Below are 27,672 nucleotides of genomic sequence, written 5' to 3'. Positions count from 1 at the left end.
TGAGAAATTTAAAAAAAAATAATTATGGGCTCGTAATGAACTGCAACTTAAAAAAACCTTTTACTTCATGATTACACTAATGAATACTATGTCCGATTTAATTTATCGCCCGTATTAGACTTACACACTGTATATTTGAGAAATATATTTTGCTTTTTTAACCTTTTCATCGCGAAATAAGTTTTCAATTCGTCGGAAACCTTGCTCCTGGCGCCGCGACTGTACATGACGTGTAGATTTCCGATTGCGAGGATAGTGGATGTGAGCGACTATTTCAGATTATTTCTTCGTTAAATATTTTATAAATATTCATAATAAGAACGTAATTGATAGATCGCTTGTTGTTGCATCCCTATGAAAGTGGGGAAATTGGGAACACCTAACTTCAAACGCTCTAAAAAGATAAGTATAAAAATGTCATCGCCAAATTAATTTATATGCTAACCGTTAGTTTGGTTATCTGTCTATCTAATTTTAGCAAAATAATAATTTTAAGTTAATGTTATCCTACTAAATTTGGGCGAAAAAAAGAACCTTGCTGTTCCTTTTCACCCGAAGCAGTATGGGGTAATTAAAAACAGTCCGTGGGGGTAATGGAAACACTGAAGAATACCAATTTATTAGTATCACTTTTTAAGGATCTTTTTTTACCTCACGGGATCCATAACAATTTACAAAGTAAAAGATATTGGATTTTCAATCAGTATGTAGTAAAGAATCATTGAGAATGCATGGGGTAATTGGGAACGCTCTTGTTTCCTTAGTTCCTAATTACTCCAATTGAATAATATCAATCAAAATGAGTATCACTCATAATTGTAATTTTGGTGAACTTGAAACCACCTGGCGTTTGAAAGCAGATACCATATACATACAAGATACTAAAAAAAATTGGAGTTTCAACTCCAAAAACTCCATGCTTACATCTATAATTATACCTAAATGATAAAAATTATAACAAGTTGAAAATATTTTGTTCGATTAATCGTGTCCACATGTGCGTAGCTTCCGAATCTTACAGTCACTTAGGCACATGAAGGCCTCTTTATGTTTGTGTTAAACATACTCAAGATTTTTTTGTGCAATTAGAAGTATGTACAATATATCTCATTGTCTTTAATTACCCGCCGTTCCCAATTCCCCACTCTCCCCTAGTCATAATTTTCTTCTAAATTTACATTGTAATTTTATCTCTATCTATTCCCTTCTCATTATAACGGTGTCCATCACTTTCTATCCCACGGTGTTAAAAGGTGGCAGTGGATTGCATCACGTGGATAAAGCCAACCATGATACGCCTGGTGATGATGACTATCACTCGATACCTCAACAAGATTAGAGAATAGAGATCCTTGTGTCAATGGTGTCAAAACTCATGAAACACATTCGTAGAATGTCTAATGTTTTATACTTCATTGATCATTCTGATAATGAATTCATTCAGGGATCGTACATTTTCTAGCGTTTTTAGTGCACGAAGTGTTGTTGGGTGGATTTCATCACAAAAAATTTCACCATACAAAAAAATATTTTTTTTTAATGTTTAATTTAACACGATTCTAGCTGGGTAAAGTAATAGGGGGCTGTATATTGACGATATTTATGGTATTTATACAATCGTTTGTGGCTTATATTTGGAGTTATCGCTTTCGGAAAATAAAAACGCAAGATGGTGATGACAACCATGGTATGGTAATTACTCTTTTATAGACGGTAATGACACTGCATGTACGGTAATGACGATTTGGGAACTAATTTATATACTTATGTATTAAAAACGTATTAAAAAAACAAAAACTTTTTTTAATTGTAAGGCTTTAGAACTTTAATAAACATTACAAATAACATGTTTTTGAACATAAGACTACATACATTATTTTTAGAAAATTATAAAAAATACATTTTATTAATATAAATAAATATATAACAAGTATTTTTATTGTATAATTTTAAATAAGTTATATTCCGAAATAGGCAATTTATGTATTCATTATTTTTTTTGGGTTTTTTCAATGTTAAATCATATTAACAATATTGTACTCTTACTAACAGTTTAAACCCGCATCTTCTTTTATCTACTGCATAACTTGGTATTTACATCATATTATAAAATTGATGGCTTACCAATGAGCATAATTTTTATGATATATTACTTTTTTTTTTGATAATTGCTTGTTTAAATACTTTGTTTTAACACGACTAACATGCAATTACAGACTCTAAGTTGCACGATTTACATTATTAGATTATAAAAAATAACATTTGTATGTTCTAAGTTCTAAGTGACCTAAATTTTGTCTACTTCAGTCAAAATGTTATTTAAAAACTAACCATCCTCTAGTGTGAAAGAAATAGTTATATCTTCTTCTACATTTATTGTACATTTATAAGGTAGACATTATATAGCGTTAGAAGACATAGAGAACGTTTTTCAAACATACAGCTTAATTTCATAATGAATTATAGCAAAATAACTAGAAAAGTTTCTGAGAACCGTCATCACCATACACATGAAATCATCACCGGTCGTCATTTTTTCCCAGTGATGATGGGTATGGTGTTGACGATTTGAGAGATTCTTGTTTTTATTTCTAGAATACGAATAATAGTAGTTAATGTCTATGCTACACAATGAACTTCATGTAGTTTGCCATTCATTTCAGTAATTATTTCTAATATATCATTTGTAACTTTTTTAAACCAAAGCATAACGGTGATGATGCTCTGTTGTGACAAACTACGTTTTACAAATTTGTTAGTAATATTTCTCACGATTCAATCATGTGACTTTATAGTGAAATCATTTTTGGCATTCTATATTAAAGTGAAAAATAGGGCAAGGACCTTTAGCGGTATTTCGTTGTGCATACACGGAGATAAGCTCACATTGACATTACCATGACGGACGACGGTGTTGACGAATATTCGTGACAAAATTTTCAATATTTTTAAATGTACTTTCTCGGTGAAGGAATTATTGCATATATTTTCATGTGTTAAACAACATGGAAAAGATATAAGTAAAAGAAAAATCGCAATCGTACGATAGGTATGCTATAATTTTCACTGCAAACAAAAAGGTTCAGATTTTTCCGGTAGACGGTGATGATTTTAGACACATAAAACATTTTATATAAAAAAAACTATTAAGTTATTGGAGATGGTAATTGAAGGAACATGAAGATAATAGTTCTTAAAAACATATAGTAGTTGCAACTCGCACAACCTACTAGTTTTTTTTATAAAGACCGAACCATAAGTTTTCGCAGGATTTTGAAATCCACCCTGTTAACGGAATTGGTATAAATAATTTCAACCCTAATGATTAATTAGCGTTTATTACGTTGATATTAACCTTAATTTACCATTTCAGTTGAAATTATCTATACCAATTCCGTTAACACCACGCGAATCGATTTGGTGTAGCGGAGTGGTGTTAACAGAATTGGTATAAATAATTTCAACCCTAATGATAATTAGCATTAATTACGTTAATATTAACCTTAATTTACCATTTCAGTTGAAATTATCTATACCAATTCCGTTAACACCACTCTGCTGCACCAATAATGCTGGAAAATGTACGATCACTGATTATAATATTATGTAAGTTGTTAAATTTGTGAAAAATAAAAGATAAAAATAGTTACAAATCACCTGATTTATTTTGTTACAACAAAAATGTAAAACATAGGAATGTACAGTTTTTGTAGATTTATGGTCCCAATACTCCCAATTTTGTACTTCAATTAATAGCCATTTCACAATTAAACTCTAAATAGACATTTACGCTTAGGTAAATAAACATATAAAAGGAATCCAAAATATGTAAACAATTTTCAAAAAACATTGATAATAATATTCCTTGACTATATGTATATTTATCAACATCGATTTTAAACGAGTAGTTTTAATGGAGTAAATAAAATAAGTATCCCTTCGTATTTTTTCGTAATTAAAAGAAAGCAGAAGAACTCTTAGATAATTATAATTAACAAAGATAATTAAATATCTAAATTATTTAGTTTATAAGAATGATACAATTATTTGTAAAATATTAGTTTTTAGTTAACCTTTTGCATACCAAATGAGGTTAACCTTTTGGACGCCAATGACCGATATATCCGCACCGCAGGTTCAACGCCAAAGACCGATTAATCGGTCACAGACCACAGAGCAACATAGACCTACGTGCATATGCATAAAGTTCAATTTCAGTTTTGAAACTTGGGTGACGTGGCGTCCGAATGACAGCTTTGGTGTTTGACACGGCGTCGAAAAGGTTAAACATGTAAACCTACCACCATAAGTATTATTAACAACTTGTACCTGATAATGTTTAATGCAAATGAAAGATATTTATCTTTGCTACTTTATAAAATATATACTATTACAACCCAACTTTGAACCTTACGTCCAATTCACTAATTATATGAGCTTCAATAAAAACAGTGATTGTAGGTACTTCTACAATCTTGACCTACGTGAATAGTCCATATACCTTTATATGGACTTCATATCACGGTATGCGGTGCCTATTTCGTTGCATAATTGATCGTCCTAATGTAATGTTACGCATAAAACTCTTTTCTCATAATTTTTCTCCAGCTGAAACAGAAAGTATTTTCGAAAATATTTTGCATAGGTTGTGTAGAATAGGGTAGGTTAGATTTGTTTTATATTTTTTTAGAAATGTTAATAGTTTCAACACAATAACAATTATGCGAAATGAGTTTTATGCGTAACATTACATTAGGACAATCAATTATTATGCGACCCAATATAGACCCAACGGTATGCTTATTACGAAAACGATACTTATTACATATTCACTGCCTAGTGGGTAGTGTTTCACTTCTTGGCGAGCAGGCTCCGTATGAGGGTCTCGAGTTTCCTGGTGTCTGCGGCGAACTTCCTGATGCCGTCCGAGAGCTTGTCCGTGGCCATCTGGTCCTCGTTCATGTGCCAGCGGAACTGGGCCTCCGTCAACGATACCTTCTCTATATCGCTCTTTGCCGCCGCTTTTGGGTCAAGCACCTGTAAAAAAGATAAACGTTAGTAGAAGTCAAATTTATAACCCAAAATTATAACAAAGCCATCTGGTGAGCAGAATTAGTACATTACGATACAAGTTTGAAAAGTAGGAAATTCGCGACGAGTGGAGATACTGGAGATAAATTAAAACACGACCGAAGGGAGAGGGAGAGTGGGAGAGACGTTTTGAACCCGTGTCGATTTAAAACACTCGGTCGGTCGTGTTTTAAATGATCACCACTCGTTGCGAATTTCATACTTTCTGCACTTGTATCATAAATAACTAGTACGACATTAATACCGAGGAGAGGGAAGTACGTTTGTATGGATACGCAGTCGCGCGCGGTCGTCCACTTATGCTCTGAAGCTAGCTAGGGGTTCAAGTTGGTGTACCTTTGGCAGCGGCTGGTCGCTGGCGGCCAGCTCCTGCAGCAGCTTGGGGCTGATGGTGAGCAGGTCGCAGCCCGCCAGCTCGCGGATCTCGCCCGTGTTGCGGAACGACGCGCCCATCACCTGGTAACAAGGTTAACATACCTTTGGCAGCGGCTGGTCGCTGGCGGCCAGCTCCTGCAGCAGCTTGGTGCTGATGGTGAGCAGGTCGCAGCCCGCCAGCTCGCGGATCTCGCCCGTGTTGCGGAACGACGCGCCCATCACCTGGTAACAAGGTTAACATACCTTTGGCAGCGGCTGGTCGCTGGCGGCCAGCTCCTGCAGCAGCTTGGGGCTGATGGTGAGCAGGTCGCAGCCCGCCAGCTCGCGGATCTCGCCCGTGTTGCGGAACGACGCGCCCATCACCTGGTAACAAGGTTAACATACCTTTGGCAGCGGCTGGTCGCTGGCGGCCAGCTCCTGCAGCAGCTTGGGGCTGTTGGTGAGCAGGTCGCAGCCCGCCAGCTCGCGGATCTCGCCCGTGTTGCGGAACGACGCGCCCAACACCTGGTAACAAGGTTAACATACCTTTGGCAGCGGCTGGTCGCTGGCGGCCAGCTCCTGCAGCAGCTTGGGGCTGATGGTGAGCAGGTCGCAGCCCGCCAGCTCGCGGATCTCGCCCGTGTTGCGGAACGACGCGCCCATCACCTGGTAACAAGGTTAACATACCTTTGGCAGCGGCTGGTCGCTGGCGGCCAGCTCCTGCAGCAGCTTGGGGCTGATGGTGAGCAGGTCGCAGCCCGCCAGCTCGCGGATCTCGCCCGTGTTGCGGAACGACGCGCCCATCACCTGGTAACAAGGTTAACATACCTTTGGCAGCGGCTGGTCGCTGGCGGCCAGCTCCTGCAGCAGCTTGGGGCTGATGGTGAGCAGGTCGCAGCCCGCCAGCTCGCGGATCTCGCCCGTGTTGCGGAACGACGCGCCCATCACCTGGTAACAAGGTTAACATACCTTTGGCAGCGGCTGGTCGCTGGCGGCCAGCTCCTGCAGCAGCTTGGGGCTGATGGTGAGCAGGTCGCAGCCCGCCAGCTCGCGGATCTCGCCCGTGTTGCGGAACGACGCGCCCATCACCTGGTAACAAGGTTAACATACCTTTGGCAGCGGCTGGTCGCTGGCGGCCAGCTCCTGCAGCAGCTTGGGGCTGATGGTGAGCAGGTCGCAGCCCGCCAGCTCGCGGATCTCGCCCGTGTTGCGGAACGACGCGCCCATCACCTGGTAACAAGGTTAACATACCTTTGGCAGCGGCTGGTCGCTGGCGGCCAGCTCCTGCAGCAGCTTGGGGCTGATGGTGAGCAGGTCGCAGCCCGCCAGCTCGCGGATCTCGCCCGTGTTGCGGAACGACGCGCCCATCACTTGGTAACAAGGTTAACATACCTTTGGCAGCGGCTGGTCGCTGGCGGCCAGCTCCTGCAGGAGCTTGGGGCTGATGGTGAGCAGGTCGCAGCCCGCCAGCTCGCAGATCTCGCCCGTGTTGCGGAACGACGCGCCCATCACCTGGTAACAAGGTTAACATACCTTTGGCAGCGGCTGGTCGCTGGCGGCCAGCTCCTGCAGCAGCTTGGGGCTGATGGTGAGCAGGTCGCAGCCCGCCAGCTCGCAGATCTCGCACGTGTTGCGGAACGACGCGCCCATCACCTGGTAACAAGGTTAACATACCTTTGGCAGCGGCTGGTCGCTGGCGGCCAGCTCCTGCAGCAGCTTGGGGCTGATGGTGAGCAGGTCGCAGCCCGCCAGCTCGCAGATCTCGCCCGTGTTGCGGAACGACGCGCCCATCACCTGGTAACAAGGTTAACATACCTTTGGCAGCGGCTGGTCGCTGGCGGCCAGCTCCTGCAGCAGCTTGGGGCTGATGGTGAGCAGGTCGCAGCCCGCCAGCTCGCGGATCTCGCCCGTGTTGCGGAACGACGCGCCCATCACCTGGTAACAAGGTTAACATACCTTTGGCAGCGGCTGGTCGCTGGCGGCCAGCTCCTGCAGCAGCTTGGGGCTGATGGTGAGCAGGTCGCAGCCCGCCAGCTCGCGGATCTCGCCCGTGTTGCGGAACGACGCGCCCATCACCTGGTAACAAGGTTAACATACCTTTGGCAGCGGCTGGTCGCTGGCGGCCAGCTCCTGCAGCAGCTTGGGGCTGATGGTGAGCAGGTCGCAGCCCGCCAGCTCGCGGATCTCGCCCGTGTTGCGGAACGACGCGCCCATCACTTGGTAACAAGGTTAACATACCTTTGGCAGCGGCTGGTCGCTGGCGGCCAGCTCCTGCAGGAGCTTGGGGCTGATGGTGAGCAGGTCGCAGCCCGCCAGCTCGCAGATCTCGCCCGTGTTGCGGAACGACGCGCCCATCACCTGGTAACAAGGTTAACATACCTTTGGCAGCGGCTGGTCGCTGGCGGCCAGCTCCTGCAGCAGCTTAGGGCTGATGGTGAGCAGGTCGCAGCCCGCCAGCTCGCAGATCTCGCCCGTGTTGCGGAACGACGCGCCCATCACCTGGTAACAAGGTTAACATACCTTTGGCAGCGGCTGGTCGCTGGCGGCCAGCTCCTGCAGCAGCTTGGGACTGATGGTGAGCAGGTCGCAGCCCGCCAGCTCGCAGATCTCGCCCGTGTTGCGGAACGACGCGCCCATCACCTGGTAACAAGGTTAACATACCTTTGGCAGCGGCTGGTCGCTGGCGGCCAGCTCCTGCAGCAGCTTGGGGCTGATGGTGAGCAGGTCGCAGCCCGCCAGCTCGCGGATCTCGCCCGTGTTGCGGAACGACGCGCCCATCACCTGGTAACAAGGTTAACATACCTTTGGCAGCGGCTGGTCGCTGGCGGCCAGCTCCTGCAGCAGCTTGGGGCTGATGGTGAGCAGGTCGCAGCCCGCCAGCTCGCGGATCTCGCCCGTGTTGCGGAACGACGCGCCCATCACCTGGTAACAAGGTTAACATATGTTACCAGTGTTATAACAGGTCATGGACTTTTTAACAAACATCTTTTTATAACAGGTGTCACAGACAGTCCCCTATGCCGTGGATGCATGGAGGAAGAAGAAACAGCCTCTCACGTGGTGTTGGAATGCAGCGGATTGGCCCCATACAGGGCAAAACATCTCGGATCCCCGAGTGACCTCCCCGAGGTCCTACTCAACATCAAAGGTCTGATAGGATTCCTCGAGGAGCTGGGCTGGCAAGACTAGTCCACCCCCTATCACGCAAAATAGGCGCAAGACGTCGAGTTGCGGAAAATCGCCCGAACTACAATACAATACAATACAAGGTTAACATACAACAAAAAACCAAACCAGAAATACAATAGAGTTAGACCAAAAAAGTCTGTAACGATTTTGATAGCATACGCAGTGCAAGTGTTATTCGTACGTCATAATTTCACAAAAGTTTGACGTTTAAAATAACACTTGCACTTTGTGTGCTATCAAAATCGTTGCAGACTTATCTTGGTTATAACTTTAGCTAGATAATTATAGTCTGTCAAGCCATTTCCGTCAGTACAAAAATGCGGTAAAATTAAATGTAGGCGTGAAGGGTAAATTCCCATAGAAAATTTGAATTACGCGCCTTTTTCTACTGACAAAGTTGTTTGACAAAGTATAATTACATTTTTGGTGGATATAACTTGTTTTTATTATAATCAAACCGGCAATAACGGGTTAGACCGGTCAAAGGTTTTTTAAAAATGGCACCAATGGTTTTCCTGTCAATCCTATTTCTTGTTTTTATTTTATTTTATGACCCGGGTGCCTCCATAAGCCAAATCCCATACAGCAAAACTAGCTAAAGGAAATTACGCTGGCGCCATTTATAAACCAATCCCATTGACAATTGACAATTCAAACAGTTTTTTTACTCAGATGATAGAGTTAGACCAAGACAATTCTGCAACGATTTTGATAGCACATGCAGTGCAAGTGTTATTATTTATACGTCATAATTTCCTAGATGTTTGACGTTTAAAATTAACATAACACTTATTATGTTATGTACAACAACTTGCACAGTGTGTGCTATCAAAATCGTTGCAGACTTTTCTTGGTCTAACTCCCTAAACATTAACCTTTTCGACGCCGTGTCAAACACAAAAGCAGTCGTCCGGACGCCACGTCACCGAAGTGTCAAAACTGAAATTGAACTTTATGCATATGCACGTAGGTCTATGTTCCTCTGTGGTCTGTGACCGATTAATCAGTCTTTGGCGTTGAACCTGCGGTGCGGATATATCGGTCATTGGCGTCCAAAAGGTTTAAACATAACGGTTAAAATTATGTTTATATCACATCCAACTTAATTCTTACTTGTGATTGTGACTAAATTTACCAATAGTTTTATATTTGAATATCATCGTCAGTTTTGTAATATTATGACTGAACTGGTTATTTAGTCCAGGGGCCCATTTCTAGAACGGTATTAGACTAACAGAATTAGTTCACGAACTGTCAAGTCGTATGGGTTACCATGGCAACGCACTTATAATATTAGACTAATACCGTTCGAGAAATGGGCCCCTGTTGAGTCACAGTCAAGTTGCCAAACAGTCAGAATGCAAGGTTACCTGTGTGTTGTAGCCGAACTTCTTGTAGTAGTTGAAGATGCGTGTGACGGACACCACGCCGGGGTCCTCCTTGCCCTCATACGTTTTCTTTGTGTGCTCCACGTACCTGGAGAAGGCGAGAAATTCAACTAGAGATAGACCAAGAAAAGTCTGCAACTATTTTGATAGCACTCGCAGTCCAAGTTCTATTTTAAACGTCCAACTTCTATGAAATTATGATCTAACTCTATAACATCTCGTTTTTTAAGATTAGAAGAATCTTGCATCATCCGTCGTGCGATTTATAGAAAAACAATTTTGCAAACTGGCTACTATGACGCTGGTTTTCTTAAGTATATATTTTTTTAATTTATAATGGAACAAGTAAACTTATTTATACATTTCCCTGAGATGATTGAAGTAAATTTTAATGAACGTCTTTTAATATTCAACGCCATCTATAAGGCGTTGGGCTATCAATATATTGGTCTAATTTTATCTTGGTCTATATGCGTCTCACATGTTTCTAAATGAGAGAGTGAGACGCACTGACGATATCGGCCGGTCAGTTGTTCGGAGCTGTCAAATTTTTGTTCTAACTGACAGGCCGATATCGTCCGGCGGCCTGTTAGTCAGTGGTCGGCTTTAGATGTCTGGTTAAAAGAACTCAAATTCCGTTCAATAGATGGTGCTGTAATGGAATAAATGTAGTCATTGTCTGTCTTCTTGTTTTATTCGTCCATGGTATAGTCAAGGTATTAAATATCGTCACAGACAAAGTGCCAAACATATGTACACACTAGGTACTAATTGCATATTTTTGGCATTTTGTCTGTGTCGATATATAATACCTTGACTGGAGGAGTACTCACCAGTCCAGGATCCTGCCGACGAACGGCGAGATGAGGGTGACATGAGCCTCCGCGCACGCGATTGCTTGGTAGAGAGAGAACAGCAGCGTCAGGTTGCAATGGATGCCGTGCTTCTTCTCCAATTCCCTGATAAATTAACTAAATAAAGTAATATGGCCTAAAATATATCACTACACCTTCTACACCTTTTGAAACAAAGGCTCTCGCCGCGTCTGTCTGTCTATATGTTCGCGATAAACTCAAAACTACTGAACTGATTTTCATGCGGTTTTCACCTATCAATAGAGTGATTCTTGAGAAAGGTTTAGGTGTATAATTTGTTTACTCTGATTTTACTTGTCGTCTACAACTCTGGTTTTGTGATGCTTGTTGCCAAATGGACCCTGATGCCTTGATTTGTTTATAGATTTCATACTTCCATAAATTATGAAATCTATCTAGACACGCGGTAGCGTGTCCAGCCAAGTTCAAAGGAAAAGGAACTGGCGACGCAGCAACCGTGTGTAATATTACACGAACCATTTCGAGCTACTTTTGACTCCTTCACAACTTGAAACCTACTTAACCTACACACATGAAAGGCACATTAATTTAACATCAAGACAATTGTGTAATCAACAACGCAGACTTCGCCAATATAACCAAAAAAAGAGGAGAGTCTTACTTGGCAGCTTGGATGCCTTCCCAGGTGGATGCCAGCTTGATAAGGATCCTCTCCTTCTTGATGCCATACTCGGAGAAGGCGTTGATGAGCTTGATAGCCTTCGCAATGCTGGCTTCTTTGTCGAATGACAGTCTGTAAGAAATATTATACATTATAATATAAATTTCAAATCAGTTTAGCGGTAAGACCAAGGGCGGCCTGCGACGACACCGGGCGCCCTAATGATGCCTCTAGGTAAGGCGTGCGACTTTTAAACCGACAGCCGCGGTTTCAAACCCCGGCTCGTACCAATGAGTCTTTTGGAATCTATCAACAAAATATTATCAAATTCCATTCTCAAAAGTCAGTAAAGAGAAACATCCCAAGGAATGACTCCAGATTATTAGGGCGAGCGAAGCGAGCCCCTATCACTATTCGACAAACTATGCATTCTTGTGGTACACTTTACGGAAAAACTATCGCACTGTGAGGTTTGAAATTTAACATAGTAATTTAAATTCATGTCTAGATGTGTTATCAAACATAAAAATATCATTTTATAAACCTAAAAAAATTAAATAAAGTAATAACATTTTGTATTACTACTAGCGCCATCTGTTAGCAAAATAATAAATTAACATTCATGCTAATGTTAATTATAAATTAACATTCATGCTAATGTTAATTATTTATTTCTCTAACAGATGGCGTTAGTATATAGTAAATAAATAAATAAATATTGGACATTCTTATACAAATTGACTAAGCCCCACAGAGAGGTCAATTTACTCGTATGTTTTGTGATACTGATGAACTGATCAGTCATGTGGTGTTAGCAAACTTAAATCGGGTATTTTCAGTTCGAGAAACAGTTTTAGTGTTACTATTGCTTGGAACTGCTAAAATTATAAATAAAGATAAGCATATCCAAACTTCAGTGACTTAGGGCCGATACAGACGGACTACAACCCGACTGCAACTTGTATGGGAACTGCACGCCGACTGCACGCCAATTGCAACCTCGGCGTGAAGTTCAACAAAATGGCCCAGAACCCTGGCACTACCTAGTGGAACTCAGGTTTGGTGCAACAAAGGCACAGTATGTTTTGGTCATCCGACTCATCTTGATGAGCACTTAGGAGAGTAGTACCCAAGATAGAGCTGATGCCGAACTCTGGCAGTACCTAGTGGAGCTCGGGTTTGGTGCAACATATACACCGTGTTTTTATTGAATTCCGTTAATTTCGGGGTATGGTTAAGTACGTTTAAGAGAACTAAATGGCATAGTTAATTTTTAAAAAAATATATATTTTTTTGCTTTTTTTAAAAAAAGATTTAAGTTTAAAAAGTAATTAAATGTAGCATGTAGTGTTGTTGTAACACGGACATTACATTTAACTCAACCAAACAATTGAAATCTGTGACATATCAATGTCATTTCGAACATCGATCGACCGAGATTGTACTTAAGTTTAGTAGCAAATCTATGAACTCATTCTAAACACTAATCAATATGTAAACCGGCCCTAAGGCAAGTGTACACGCTTGTAGAAGCCTTATAGGAAAAAAATAAATTATTGATTATCTCCGAAATGGAGTTAATTAGAATATCGGTGTCTTTGAGAAAGTTACTTGATTTAAGCTCAGAAATGCACCCTTGAAATTAACGGAAATCAAAAAAAACACGGTGTATGTATAGACATACGCTGTTTTGGATATCCGACTCGTCATGATGATCACTGGGTAGACCAGTACCCAAGATAGCTGATGCTGAACCCTGACAGTACCTAGTGGAGCTCGGGTTTTATACAACATAGGCACACGCTGTTTTGGTCATGCAACTCGTCTTGATGAGTACTTAGGAAAGTAGTACCCAAGATAGAGCTGATGCTGAACCCTGGCTGTACCTAGTGGAACTCAGGTTTGGTGCAACACAGGCACACGCTGTTTTAGTCACTCGACACGTCTTGATGAGCACTTGGAAGAGCAGTACCCAAGATAGAGCTGATGCTGAACGTTGGCTGTACCTAGTGGAACTCAGGTTTGATGCAACATAGACATAGACACACGCTGTTTTGGACATCCGACTCGTCATGATGAGCACTTGGGAGAGCAGTACCCAAGATAAAGCTGATGCTGAATCCTGGCTGTACCTAGTGGAGCTCGGATTTTATACAACATAGGCACACGCTGTTTAGGTCATGCAACTCGTCTTGATGAGTACTTAGGAAAGTAGTACCCAAGATAGAGCTGATGCTGAACCCTGGCTGTACCTAGTGGAACTCAGGTTTGGTGCAACACAGGCACACGCTGTTTTAGTCACTCGACACGTTTTGATGAGCACTTGGAAGAGCAGTACCCAAGATAGAGCTGATGCTGAACCTTGGCTGTACCAAGTGGAACTCAGGTTTGATGCAACATAGACACACGCTGTTTTGGACATCCGACTCGTCATGATGAGCACTTGGGAGAGCAGTACCCAAGATAGAGCTGATGCTGAACCCTGGCTGTACCTAGTGGAACTCAGGTTTGGTGCAACGTAGGCACACGCTGTTTTGGTTATCCGACTCGTCTTGATAAGCACTTAGAGGAGATTAGTACCCAAGATAGAGCTGATGTTGAACCCTGGCTGTACCTAGTGGAACTCAGGTTTGGTGCAACATAGGCACACACTGTTGTGTGTGTGTGTGTGTGTGTGTGTGTGTGTGTTTATGTGCGGAGCAGCGTGATTACCGCCAGTAGGTGTCCAGACGGGATAGTTTTTCGCTCAATTGTGTGGTGTGGACGCAAAAATAAATTCAAGGACATTGGCTCGCTGACCCAACATTATGTAGGATGTAGGAAAGCCAGTTGGCTTCCTTACAAAAAGTACTGGGCGACCGTGTAGGATGTAATAAGACTAATAAGCGCTTATGAAATTGTATATGTGTGAATGATATTGGCAATTTGATTTTGTCGTCTGGACACGCTTTTAATGGACAAAGTAAAAGCTGTAACAGACAGGCGTACCGGACAGCAACCGGGATCCGGTTAGTATATTTCTTCCTTGCTCTCACTTATAGCTGCGTTCTTAACGGACTTATTACGTACCCACTCGATCGAACATGAAATGCGGTCCGGTACGTGTAGGTAGAAAAACTCCGCGAGCCCTTACAAAGCTCTGCTTTTTGCTAGTTGTATTACAGTGTTTAACCATTTTTTCTTTAGAGCAAGAATACTACGTCATTCTTAACACATACCTAAGAATGAGATGAATAATTGATGATGTAAGATATGCATCATTGACCTATGTAATAATTAATAAATATATGCATATGGCACGCTTATCATGCTATTATTTTTCTCTGCCTATTCAAACTGCTAAAAAAATGTTATATTGATATAAATTACAAATTGAAATAGATTTCATTTACACAAGAAAATGTGTCCAAGTACTCCAATTTCTGGACATATAAAAAATCTATTAAAGTATTATTCTGAAATGAAATTGAAGTCACTGTTTTGAATCTGAACCTGGGCACTGGAGGCCTTGTTTACTATTTCTAACATATGACATACAGTTTGCCATTAATCATGACAAATAAATGTGTTAAAATGTACAGTTCACATGCAATGTCTGAGGAATCATACCAAAAACATGTTTCAGCTTTATTATGTTTCTAGGTTTTATTATTCTAAGAATATTTATTTACCTGGCGTCAACTTCAACAGACACCCGACCAGGGATGATTTTCAAGATCTCACATCCAAAGAGTACACTCAGCATGTCTAGTGTTTCGCTCACTTGTTCCTCAATGGTGCTGAAATAATAAAAAACATTATATTATGTAAGTATTATGTAATTTATGTATATAAATCCCATAATACATTTTGTTTGTATTTGTTTGTATAGCCTCTTCTTCTGAACTTTGAACTGTTTGCTTTTGCTTGGATTGAATTTAAATGAAGTCTCGTAGTTCAGTGTGCCTGTTGGCAAAGGCCTCCTCCAACTCTTTCCAGTATTTCCTCTGCCTGGCCAGTCTTGTCCAGAATAGTCCTACAATAGATATTATTTCATCCTCCCATTGTTTGAGTTGTGGGCCTTGACCCATCTCTTGGGTGCCACATAAGGATTCTTAGGCTCCATAATACATACAAATGTTTTAAAAAACTTGAACCTTTTAATACCTGTTATCTGATACATGAAACAAAGTAACACTGTAAAATTAACACTTTTGTAAATTATGATACCTAGAGTTTAACCCTTAACTCAATAAAATCCAAAATACTGGACATAACCTATAAAATTTTAATCTTTTATCTTTCCTCCTTTTTATTTTATTTTTCTAGCACCAGCGTTAGAAAAAAAACTCGCTTTTCGCTTTAAAGCAAAAAGTGCCTACAAACAGAGAACCTGCCTACCAGATTGGTGGCAGTCAATGTGTTAAAAGTAGTGCCCGACCGAAGGTTCGGTTTCGGTTTCGGTTTCGGCCAGTTTCGGCCAAAAAATCATGTTTCGGCCGTAGATTCGGTTTCGGCCAAAAAACGGCCGAAGCTTTCGGCCGGGCCGAAACATACGAAATGGTACTTCGTACTATGAAACTAAACATGTGACAAAGATCAAAACTTGGAGAGCAAGTAGGATAACAATATTAATATACTGATTTATGTATACATAAATTAATTGGTTTATTAGAAAGCACAATTCCCCTAATCAAGGCGCCACTGGACGGTCGACGCAGTTTTAATGTGTATAAATAGTGGAGTGGAAAGTTGAAGAATAGCAACTTTCGTAGGACTAAAAAGATTTATACCGACAAGTGTTATTGTTGGGATCAGCATGGTCTACTGATTATCAAAATACATGTCGCTTCATAAAGTAGTGGAAGGTGTCGTGACGTCATAAAGTCGGCAGTACAAAGTTGTAAACTTTTTTCTTTTGAACATACCATGTGTGGTACCAAATGAAAGGGCTTTGTGATTAGATTACAAATATGTAACATAGTCTAACATGTTCACCACTTGGTCTAACAATTTATAGGGAAACTTTCAAAAACTTGACAATCCAGAGATGAATTTGAACAGCTTGAATGGATTAGGCCAAATTTATACAAAATGACTGTGAATATTCTCTATACTATTACTAAAAATAATTTACCAAATATATCCAAAAATAAGAAAAGTACATCAAGTTAAATAACAGTATAAATTTCTGTTACAGTAGACTACTAAATACTATTTTTACGCCCAAATAGTGGAAATGGTATATACCTAGGCCAAATTAGATTTTTTCCAGGAATTATTTCCCAGCAAGCTAGAAATGGTTTGGTTCTAAATTAGCGTAATCCGAGTTTGCTCCATTCCAGGAGTTGTGGAAAAAATTTTGCTATTTTTCAGTTTTTTTATTGTAGTTCAAAAACGGTACGTCCGACGGAAAATTTGCTCTAATCATGATAAAAATTGAAATCTGAGGATCCGAAAGATACCTTAATGTGATTCGTAGTCAAAGATAGTAAAAAATGGCAGCCACTTTGAATTTCTTTTTTTTTGTAAAATCGTGTCAAAATCTGGTAGTAACATTGATTTTGACGATGTTCCTTCTAAATCGAGTGGTTTTGTCAATCCAAGGTAAAATGTACCTCCCAAGGCCCCCAAAATGTATCCCCACCTCTTGGGATGGAGCAAACTCGGATTATACGAATTTAGGACCTAATTAAAATGATTTCTAGCTTGCTGGGAATTAATTCATCAAAACGCTTTTTTTGGATCTACATAATTTGATTAGCCTAATAGTATGCTATATTTGTAATTCACTCATATATTGCTTTCATTTAATACCTCACATGGTATGTTTTCTGTGAAGAAAATAGTATTTTAAAAGTTTCCCATAACAGAAAATTATACTGTTATTCAAATTGATGTACCTATTTCTCTTATTTTTTAATACTTCTGCCTATTTTTTTTAACATTATATACAGGGTGGAAAGGCACGACGATCCTTCCCGGAAGTATTAGGTCGTTTAAGTGATACAGAGACTATTGGTAATGGTAAGAATCGTTAATTGAGTAAAAAATAAAAATTGCAAAAATACTACTTTTTAACTGTGGTGATAACCCTATAGCATGTGCACATGACGGCTAGATTAAGGATCTCCGTCGGGAAAGCTCGGGACTTTACACTTTTTTCCGATCGTTGACAGTATCGCAATGATGTATGAATGACGCATAAATGTCAAATAAATCAAATGCATGCAAAAATATTACAAACAATTTTATTACTTTCTTAGATAATTACTTTTTTCCAATATTTAATACTATCTTCTTTTCACATACGGTGTTCAAATGTACCTCCGTGTATTACAACGCCGCCGCAGCCCGTACCCGAGTATGTCGATGCACATGCGATATAGTGTATGCTCTTCGTCATTTATCCTCCGCAGAAAGCACCAATTAGCCTTTGTCTCATTTCGTCCGCAGTTTCACATTCCGTTTGGTTTGGTACACCATATCTTTTACACAGCCCCACAAATTTAAATAGCCACGAGCACCTAACATTTTTATTTGAAGAATATGACATTCAATAAGTATAGTTCAATGAAAATTTAATTTCAAACATCAGACGTCTTGTCTATTTCCTACCACGCAAGAAGGTTTGTTAGTTTGGTATTGAAGAAGTATTTATTCTTGATTTATTCTTAGTATTTCATTTTTGCAAGTTCATTTGGTGCAACTAACACAACCTACATGTAATTTTTTATTATTTTAAATAGTTTCCAATTATTCGAAAATAATTTTGTGAAACGTGTTAAGAAACTAAAACCTTTTTATCAGTCAAGGAAACCAGAGATGTTTATTATGAAAGAGGTTGTTGTTGTTGTTATTATCATAACTACTTTATTTACAACTGAATAAATTCACATTCTATGTTCAAAGTGGCCTCCGTGCATAATAATGCAGGCTGCAGCCCGTGCGCGAGTATGTCGGTGTACCTTTGCTAATATTCGCTCTCGAACGTTTCTACGGCGCAGGCTGGCGAAAGCAATGGTTAACCTTTGCCTCATTTCTTCGGCGTTGTCACACTCCGTTTTGTACACTATATCCTTGATAGTCCCCCAAAGAAAAAAGTCTAGAGGCGTCAGATCCGGAGATCGTGGTGGCCAACGATGCGGTCCGAACCGGCCGATCCATCTATCTCCGAATTCGTCGTTCAGGGCTAGCCGCACTTCGTTAACAGAATGGGCCGGTGCACCATCTTGCTGGAACCATACTTCTCTACGCTCGGCCACTGATAAATCGTCAAGGTAATTCTGCAACTCCGTATTCAACAGTTCCAAGTATCCAGCTCTGTTCAAAGTTGGAGGCAAAAAAACAGGTCCAATCAGTGTATCCCCGTGTATTGCAGCCCAGACGTTAACGGACCACCGATATTGGTGACCCGAATGTCGGTATTCGAACGGATTTTCTACTGCATACATATGTTAATTTCGCCTATTCCACATGCCGTTACGGGAAAACAAACTTTCATCGCTCCAAATAATGCGGCGGATGAACAGGCGATCTTCCTCCAGTTTATTTAAAAGCCAACGGCAGTATGCTGCTCGTACAGGGCAGTCCCTGGGCAGCAGAGCTTGAACTCGCTGAATGCTGTAAGGGTGAAGACGTGCACGTTTCAAGATTTTGAGTACTGCGGTATGAGTTAGGCGGAAATGTCGGGCTGCCTGCCTCGAACTAGCCCTTGGATTTTGCTCGAAATACCGCAGCACTCGCTCCTCAAGTCTTGGTGCAATGTGAACTACACCTCCTCCCCGTTGGTCGTTTTGGCCCGTTCGTGGTACTATGGGCTCATTATTTGCCACGCGATCAATGGCCCGTAAAATTGACATACGGCTAGTTGGGTGTGGTGGAGGATATCTTTGTCTGTAGCGTCGTAACGTCTCGGCGGCATTATAATTACACTCCCCGTATAACATAAGCAAATTTAGGTAATCGCGGGCTCCCAAGGGCATTTTGGAACTAGGTTTTATCGCGTAATTTGCAATTTGTGGCACATTTAATTTCAAACATCAGACGGTCTGTCTATTTCCTACCACGCAAGAAGGTTTGTTAGTTAGGTATTTAAGAAGTATTTATTCTTGATTTATTCTTAGTATTTAATTTTTGCAAGTTCATTTGGTGCAACTAACACAACCTACTTGTTATTTTTAATTATTTTAGATAGTTTCCAATTATTCGAAAATAATTTTGTGAAACGTGTTAAGAAACTAAAACCTTTTTATCAGTCAAGGAAACCAGAGATATTTATAAGACGATTGCGTACTTTTGAATGGTTGTCAATGTCACCATTTGAACTGTCGTTGTAAACAATGTTGTGGTTAGTATTATTAATATTAAGGAATAACATAACTATTTTATTCAAGTATTGAACAAGTGGAACCACTAAGAAAGCGAAAATCCTGCAATGATTCTTACCGTGCTGTAAGCAGACCTAAAAATGGTTAGATGGCAACAAATTAGCATAATTTCCTGTCGAATACTGATTGTTTACAAGTAAGTTCATTGACCCTGTCACCTGTTAGGGTTAGAACAAAGTAGTTTTTTGCGTGGATGTTTAAAAGGTCATAATTTAGAAACGGTTGCCCATATTAACATAGTTTCTATGGAGAAAATATAGAGCTTAGGCTAAACTATCTCCCATTTCCGGAAAGGATCGTCGTGCCTTTCCACCCTGTATAGAGGATATTCACAGTCCCTTGGTATGTATTTTAGGATAATCCATTCAGTAGTTTTCAATGTAGAGCAGTTCAAAATCAATTCTGCGTTATGTAATTTTTGGTCGTTTTCTTCTAATTTGTTAGATCAAGTAGTGAAAATGGTATAATATGTAACATTTTTGTAATTTACTCACAAAGCCCTTTCATTTGGTACCGCACGTGGTATGTTTAATAGAAAAAGTTAAAAACGTAGTACTGCCGTCTTTAGTTATGACGTCATAAGAACTCATTCCAAAGAAGCGACAACGTGCATTTTGATAATCAGTAGACCACAATATCACTTGTCGGTATAAACCTTTTCGGTCCTAAGAAAATCGTAAATAAGGTGGTTTCTACGAATTGGCCTCTAGCGGTTTTATGATATATTTTCAACGATTTTAATAAGTCTACAAAAGGTTCGGTTTCGGTTTCGGCCGAAACGGGGGCCAAAGCCGAACCTTCGGTTTCGGTTTCGGTTTCGGCAAAAAAACATGTTTCGGTCGGACACTAGTTAAAAGGTTCAAATTGCATATAAATTTATGAGAAGTGGTGGAACAGTTAAATTGTAGTAAGTGTATGTATTCTCACCTGCCAGTATCTTTGCCGTGCTTGATAGCTTTGTCCAGAATATGCTGGTATTGCTCCATCGCCGCAGCCGACAGGATCAGGCTGGGGTTGGTGGTGGCATCTGTAGGCTTGTATGCCTTCATGGCTGAAATGAAGCAAGCATTAGTAATAACTTTTAATAAATTATTGGGTCATATGATTGGGGTTTTGTTTTTATGTTTTGTGTTTGTTTTATGTGTCAATGGGTACACTGAAAATCAGCATCATAACACTACTCATGTGCTGCAACACATGCTGAGTGTTATCCTTTTCTGGAACCACTTGCAGCACTGTAACTTCAAATTTACCTAGATTTAAGCCTATTTTAATGTTGTTGTGTATGTGTATTTAGAATAAAAGCATCATTCATTCATTCATTCTATATGTATATAATTTTATACTAGCTACAGCCTGCAACTTTTTCTGCGTGGAATGATGATGATTGATAAAAACTACCCTATGTCCATTCCCAAGGGTGAAACTACCTCCATACCAAATTTTGCTTAAATCAGTTCAGCAGTTTCAGCATGTAGGGGCTCATTTAACACATTCACTGCCCCCGATGCACATGTGCGTCCACCGTCATACAAGTTTATTCCTACGCCACACCCCCTGGCAATGAATGTGTTAAATAAGGACTGCATGCACATCACATACAGTTTTAATTAAAGAACCTGTTTGCTGAACTTATCAGGTTTGACCACTGACCCCTGAGCATAATACGCACTTAGCAAGCAACATATCCAATTCTGATCCAAGTTGCTAAATGTTCCATTTTCTACATGCATATGATGCAATTCATACAACTTTACCATAGGTGTGATAACAGTTAATTTACAATTAATTCATTTATTTTGCTAGCATACATTTTATGTAATCATGCTTGACACTGGATCGCATTCCTATCTTTGCAACAGCAAATAATCTCTTATCATCTCATCATTAAATTACACATGTAATTGAGAAATGTACACTAGGCATTAATGTAAAAAAATCTTTAAATCCAAAGTTAGAAGCAAAAGTCTAGTCTAGTTAGAAGTTTAAAGTCATTGTATGCTTAATAATTCAGTAGGTAGGCTAACCTTCAAAGTCCCCGGTGTCGGCGACCACCGTAGATGCCTGCTTCAGCTGGTCAAGGGCGCTCATTTTGGTGCGCTTTGCTTGAGGTTCACCACTCATACTGACTATTAGGTGCTACTGTATTGTTATAAGTAGAGCGTGAATATTATGCCGAATGCGGACAGAACGCGAATATAACCTCTAAGTTCACAATCGCTTGAAGCCCTTGAAGGTGACCCTGCCACTATCGACATTCATTTGGTAGCCGACATTCATTTAGGCCCCATTCGCACGACAGCTTAAAAAGCGTTGCGTTAAAACCCGACGTTGGCGCTTTTTTACCGTTTCCAATATTTGTGTTCATATGAACGCTTAAAAATCACTTGTGAGTCGTACTGCCACGTACGCATCTCAGCAAAGCCATACTTTATTTGCTATTACGACGTATTATTTGAATATAGCTTGAATATTTCAGGAATTTGTAAGCATAAGTTGACATTTTTAAGGTGAAACTAATAATAATCTTGACGATTGACACCAAAAATTGACACTTGACAGCCAACTGACAGCAGCGCCGGCGCTTTTTCAACGCTTGTGAGAACAGATACACGGATTTCCGTATGGTCTATTCAATTTGACGCCAACGCTCAACGCCGAAAATCGAACAGTGCTCGATAAAAAAGCGCCGCGCTTAAAAACCGCCTTCGTGTGAATACATACATGGTTATCCATTTGTGTCATTCAAACGCTTTTTTAACGCGCGTTGAAAAAGCTGCCGTGCGAACGGGGCCTTAGGCCCCATTCGCACGACAGCTTAAAAAGCGTTGCGTTAAAACCCGACGTTGGCGCTTTTTTACCGTTTCCAATATTTGTGTTCATATGAACGCTTAAAAATCACTTGTGAGTCGTAATGCCACGTACGCATCTCAGCAAAGCCATACTTTATTTGCTATTACGACGTATTATTTGAATATAGCTTGAATATTTCAGGAATTTGTAAGCATACGTTGACATTTTTAAGGTGAAACTAATAATAATCTTGACGATTGACACCAAAAATTGACACTTGACAGCCAACTGACAGCAGCGCCGGCGCTTTTTTAACGCTTGTGAGAACAGATACACGGAGTTCCGTATGCTCTATTCAATTTGACGCCAACGCTCAACGCCGAAAATCGAACAGTGCTCGATAAAAAAGCGCCGCGCTTAAAAACCGCCTACGTGTGAATACATACATGGTTATCCATTGGTGTCATTCAAACGCTTTTTTAACGCGCGTTGAAAAAGCTGCCGTGCGAACGGGGCCTTTACTCCCTCTCTCCTCCCCACAATAACATCCATCAACTCATCATCAACTTGAACTTTGACAACTTGTTAAGTTTAAATATGTAAACCTAATACGTATAATACAGAATTTTTTGAAGGCATCCATAATTAAAATAATTACAAAATAATGCGCGTGACTTTTATCGGACTTATATTTTAACTTATTACGTTAAAATGTTTATTATTCTCTGTATATTTAATACATTTACATCTTATTTCATCATAATCTCTCAATGAGAAGTAAAATTTTGTGAAATACGAACGCTTGCCTGGCACTGTCAAACTGACAGCCTTAGTAGCCATAGATATATTATATTATACAAGATTACGTCTAAGCGAGCTGTCACTGTGACCACTCTTGTTTAGTCATTGTTTAGTGTACGATTAACAATGTGGAAACACCTTGCTGTAGCCATGTCGATAAAGTCATATTAAAAGAAAGAGAGGCACAGTACATATTAATACCTTTTATTTGCAACCATAAGTATAATACAGGGCATATATGTGAAGGTATGTTCTATTTAAATGTGACGTTCCACGGGAAAAGGTACCTTATGAGGGTTTCTAGTCTCGGAGATATTAAATGTTTTGTAAAGAGGTGAAAAAATGCTCAATTTTTTTTTATTGTGTGATCTGAAACCTTAATGCGTAACGTTTGTTTACCTGTTTTTATTTTTGTTATAAGTTAGTTATAAGCCTAGTAATGTCGTCTCAGAGTTTAGTAGAAAAGGTACCTTATGGAAAAAAGATTGAAAATTCCCAAAAAAACTAGTCAATACGGGAAAAGAAGTTTGGTAGAGAACTGTATTAGCATTCTGCAAAACTAATTTGATAATTTCAGTTCTGGTTGGGGCGCCTCGCAAATATTATAACCGTACATAGACCGACATCACAAATCCAAGTAGACTGCTATTATACCAAAGTTACTCTCGTCAAGTCTTTCTTAACTAGAATAATCTTCATTTGGTTTGGTCGCATGCAGTAAATCAGCCATTGGTTTGCTGAAAAATGCCAATACCCGACGCATTACCTTATGGAATATCTGAGGTCATTGAACCTCAATGCCGCTTATCTTCAATAGCAACCGAAATATATTATTGATAAGAAATAGACGATTTATACCATCTTAACCCCAAAATATTATTAGTTTATCCTAACTGTTCCATCATCATCATGCCTCATCATGTAACTTGACCACAAGGTACCTTTTCATTACATACAAATTATTGGTCTTTTTTAAGATTATTATGACGAAGAACTAATTAAATTGGAGGCAATTTAATGTAAATTAATATTTTCTATTCATAAAAGATAAACTATAATATGATTGATATTTTGTAGTGATGTATTATTAGATTTATTTCCATAAGGTACCTTTTCGTAAATGTATGGAGCAAATACTGTTATTGTTATGTAAGTTTAAAGTGGCATAAGGGGTTAAATATAGTATTTAGTTGGGGTTTTAGGATTTATTTCATTTGAATGACAGAATTTCTTTCATATGTGCTCAGAAAGATTGATTGTGTGTCACATTAAAAGTAAAAATATTCAATTTTGTGATTTTATATGAAAAAGTCAGAAAATACATTTTCACCTCTAAATCGGTATTGTTTTTTGCTTAAACTGTCTGTCAGTGTCGTTTTCTAATAGATAAAATTTAAATCTTGAGAGCTCATTGCAATCAATCGTGAAAATGAAATAAAACTTTATTTTCAAGAGATTGGTTAGTATACACATAAATCAGTCGATATCAAAAGTTTCTATTTGCATTACAGAACAAGTCGCAATATTTTTTTAATCTCAGATATATAAGGCATTATTATTTGTAGTCAACTATGTAACTTACTTCAGGAACATAGTTTTTTAGGCGGCTAAACTTAAAACTTCTCTATCGTAAAGTTGCTCATTTCACAACATTATTTTCAAAAAATCATATCTCTGTAACTACGCAACCTAGAAGGTTGATCTTTTGTGTTATCGATAGCTTATTTATTGTAGATTACTGGGGTATGCATAACTCCATACCCGCCATAAGGTACCTTTGACCGTGGGACGTCACAAATTAACGTATATATTTAATCACTTAGTGGTCTTCTAATATATTTATTTATTACAGTTACATATTATATCTGAAAAACTAATTACTAAAAGCAATGGGTACTTGACTAGATCAATGATTTACTAAATTACTCAAAGTTACTTTACCACAAATCAATATAAGCTTAGCTTAGGAAAGTAAATCAATTGGAGGATACAATTGTGACCGCTCACGACGCTGCTCGATGGCAAAGTGCTGGCCCGGGTCTTCATCATCACGTCCCCACCTCCGTTCCTCTGCAGTAGCGCCGCGTGGTGACGGAAGTTCGGGTGGTGGGAGGCCACTTCGTCGGTCCGATGAGTTACCACGTCCAGCTGTACTCCATAGATGGCGCTGTCGTCCAATAAATATGCCGGAAACGCTTGAGCGACAACATCCGGCCAGCCTGGAGTACGTGCTCGTCCCGAGTCACGTCCGGATCTTATGCAGGAGCTGAGGACAGAACACAAATGTCTAAGTTATTTTATTCGACAACTGTAGGTATAAATGAAGCAGCCTTAAAAGAATAGTGCAAGTAAATAAATTGTTTTATTCGGGTGGAGTTTGTTATCCCATCGCCGGCCAACTCACTCCCCATTGTGGTTTGAACTTGTAATGTTCAGATTACAAGTCGTGTATCACCACATACCCGATAAAATAGTAAGTGACATTCACTTCCTATTTTCTACAACTTAAGTACTCACACTATGTTCTCTGTACGAGGCTACTGCATTAGATCAAGAAAAACCTTTTAGTTCGAGGTTTTATCTGTTTGAGTAAGTATGTTCAAATGAACATTGTAATAAACATTTTCAAATATTAAATGAACTGTTTTATGCAAATATTGATAAATATATATAGTTAAATGTTACCTTCGATTCTGTTGACAACATCCGGGTCCCGTTCGGAGTCAGAATCTGCTCCAAAGTTGATCCATGGCTTCATGTTCTCAAACACATGCAGTACCATCGTATCGTTTTGAAGTTCTTTCTGCTCCTCTCATGTCAGTAACCTTGTAGCGATCCTTACCTAGAACCTCAGTTACTTGAAATGGCCCTTTGTAAAGCGGCAATAATTTTGTACTTTGTCCTTCATTTGACTGGCTCGGAATTTTCAGTACTACCAAATCACCTACCATATAATTAGGCGCTTTCTTACGTTTAACATCGAACGCTTGTTTTTGTATAACGGCATTCTTTTTGATGTTGGAATCGACTTGATTCCTGAGTGCCGTCACATCGACCGAGTTCTCAACATTATCATCATCAGTGATTCCGTCATTACTAGTCCGAATTCGATACCCGAAAAATACTTCACTTGGCACCGCAGCTATTGTTTTATTAATTGTACTATTAATTCCCTGCTGTATTTTTGTAATATGTTGGTCCCATTTATTATCATCAGTGTCCGCGCCTAAACTACGTAATGCGTCTAAAATGGTCCGGTTATAACGCTCTACCTGTCCGTTTGAGCGAGGAACACCCGTGGCAATAATATGAACCCTAATTCCAGAGTTTTTACAAAATTCAGTAAACAATTTTGACGTGAAAGCACTACCTGCATCACAAATAACCCGTTTTGGTGGCCCAAACAATTTAAACAATTTATTTAATTCATTTATGACGATTTGACTTTTTGTGTTCTTGACAGCAGATATGAACACAAATTTAGTGAATGCGTCTACCATTACTAATAAGTGGCTATTTTGCTGCGTAGTTTTGACAAAGGGGCCCAAGTGGTCCAAATGCAGCGTGTGAAACGGTCTGCAATGTTTAGGTATAGGATAAAGCTCGCCGGGCTTTTTGCCGTGGACATGTTTGTTATAAATACAATTGAGACAATTTTTTATGTATTTTGCTACAATTTTCTTTAACCGTGGGAACCAGTACTTAGCTCTTATTCTTTCGACTGTCTTGTCCACCGCAAAATGTCCGACATCATCGTGATTTAATCGAATAACCTGCCATATACAATTCTTTGGAACTACCCAGCGTCTACCAAATTCTGTTCTGCGATATACCTTATTACCGACTAATTCATATTCATTAAACAATTGTTTATTCGCTTCGGCCTCGCCTGACTGTAAGATTTCTCGAATCTGACTGATATTTGGATCTAATAATTGCACCGATAAAAGCCAATCGCCCTCAGTTATTAACATAACTTCATCCCTTTCAGTAGGTAAGTCATTATTTTTAACTGGGTTGCGACTCAAAGCGTCAACATGCTGCATTTGTGACCCAGCTCTGTGTTGTATTTCGAACGTAAATTCTTGAGTGTACAAAACCCATCTACTGATGCGTGGCACTATTTCCTGTTTAGTTAATGCATACCTCACAGCGTTACAGTCGGTAATGATTTTAAACTGTGTTCCCAA

At 39.8% G+C, this 27,672-nt stretch overlaps 1 protein-coding gene across 1 annotated transcript; it reads right to left on the bottom strand.

The window, feature by feature from the left end:
* Positions 1-3,643: 3,643 nt before the first annotated feature.
* On the bottom strand, positions 3,644-22,108 carry LOC134806577 (transaldolase). The gene is made up of 8 exons (XM_063779886.1): positions 21,916-22,108; positions 20,816-20,939; positions 15,191-15,298; positions 11,520-11,651; positions 10,856-10,981; positions 10,005-10,110; positions 8,248-8,367; positions 3,644-5,037 (listed from the first exon to the last, which is right to left on the bottom strand). The coding sequence occupies exons 1-8, from the start codon at positions 22,010-22,012 to the stop codon at positions 4,852-4,854; spliced, it is 999 nt and encodes a 332-aa protein (XP_063635956.1). The 5' UTR covers positions 22,013-22,108; the 3' UTR covers positions 3,644-4,851.
* Positions 22,109-27,672: the final 5,564 nt, after the last annotated feature.

The sequence above is a fragment of the Cydia splendana genome, chromosome 3 (assembly GCF_910591565.1).
Source record: "Cydia splendana chromosome 3, ilCydSple1.2, whole genome shotgun sequence".
NCBI lineage: Eukaryota > Metazoa > Arthropoda > Insecta > Lepidoptera > Tortricidae > Cydia > Cydia splendana.
This window is presented reverse-complemented; position numbering and strand designations above follow the sequence as displayed.

Bases quoted from the DNA above. Each gene is read 5' to 3' on its own strand.
- LOC134806577 (XM_063779886.1), bottom strand. From the start codon at position 22,012: ATGAGTGGTGAACCTCAAGCAAAGCGCACCAAAATGAGCGCCCTTGAC. The intron at 15,299-20,815 runs GTGAGAATACAT...TTATTATTTCAG, and splicing joins CACGGCAAAGATACTGGCAG to CACCATTGAGGAACAAGTGA. The intron at 8,368-10,004 runs GTAACCTTGCAT...CCTTGTTACCAG, and splicing joins AGTTCGGCTACAACACACAG to GTGATGGGCGCGTCGTTCCG.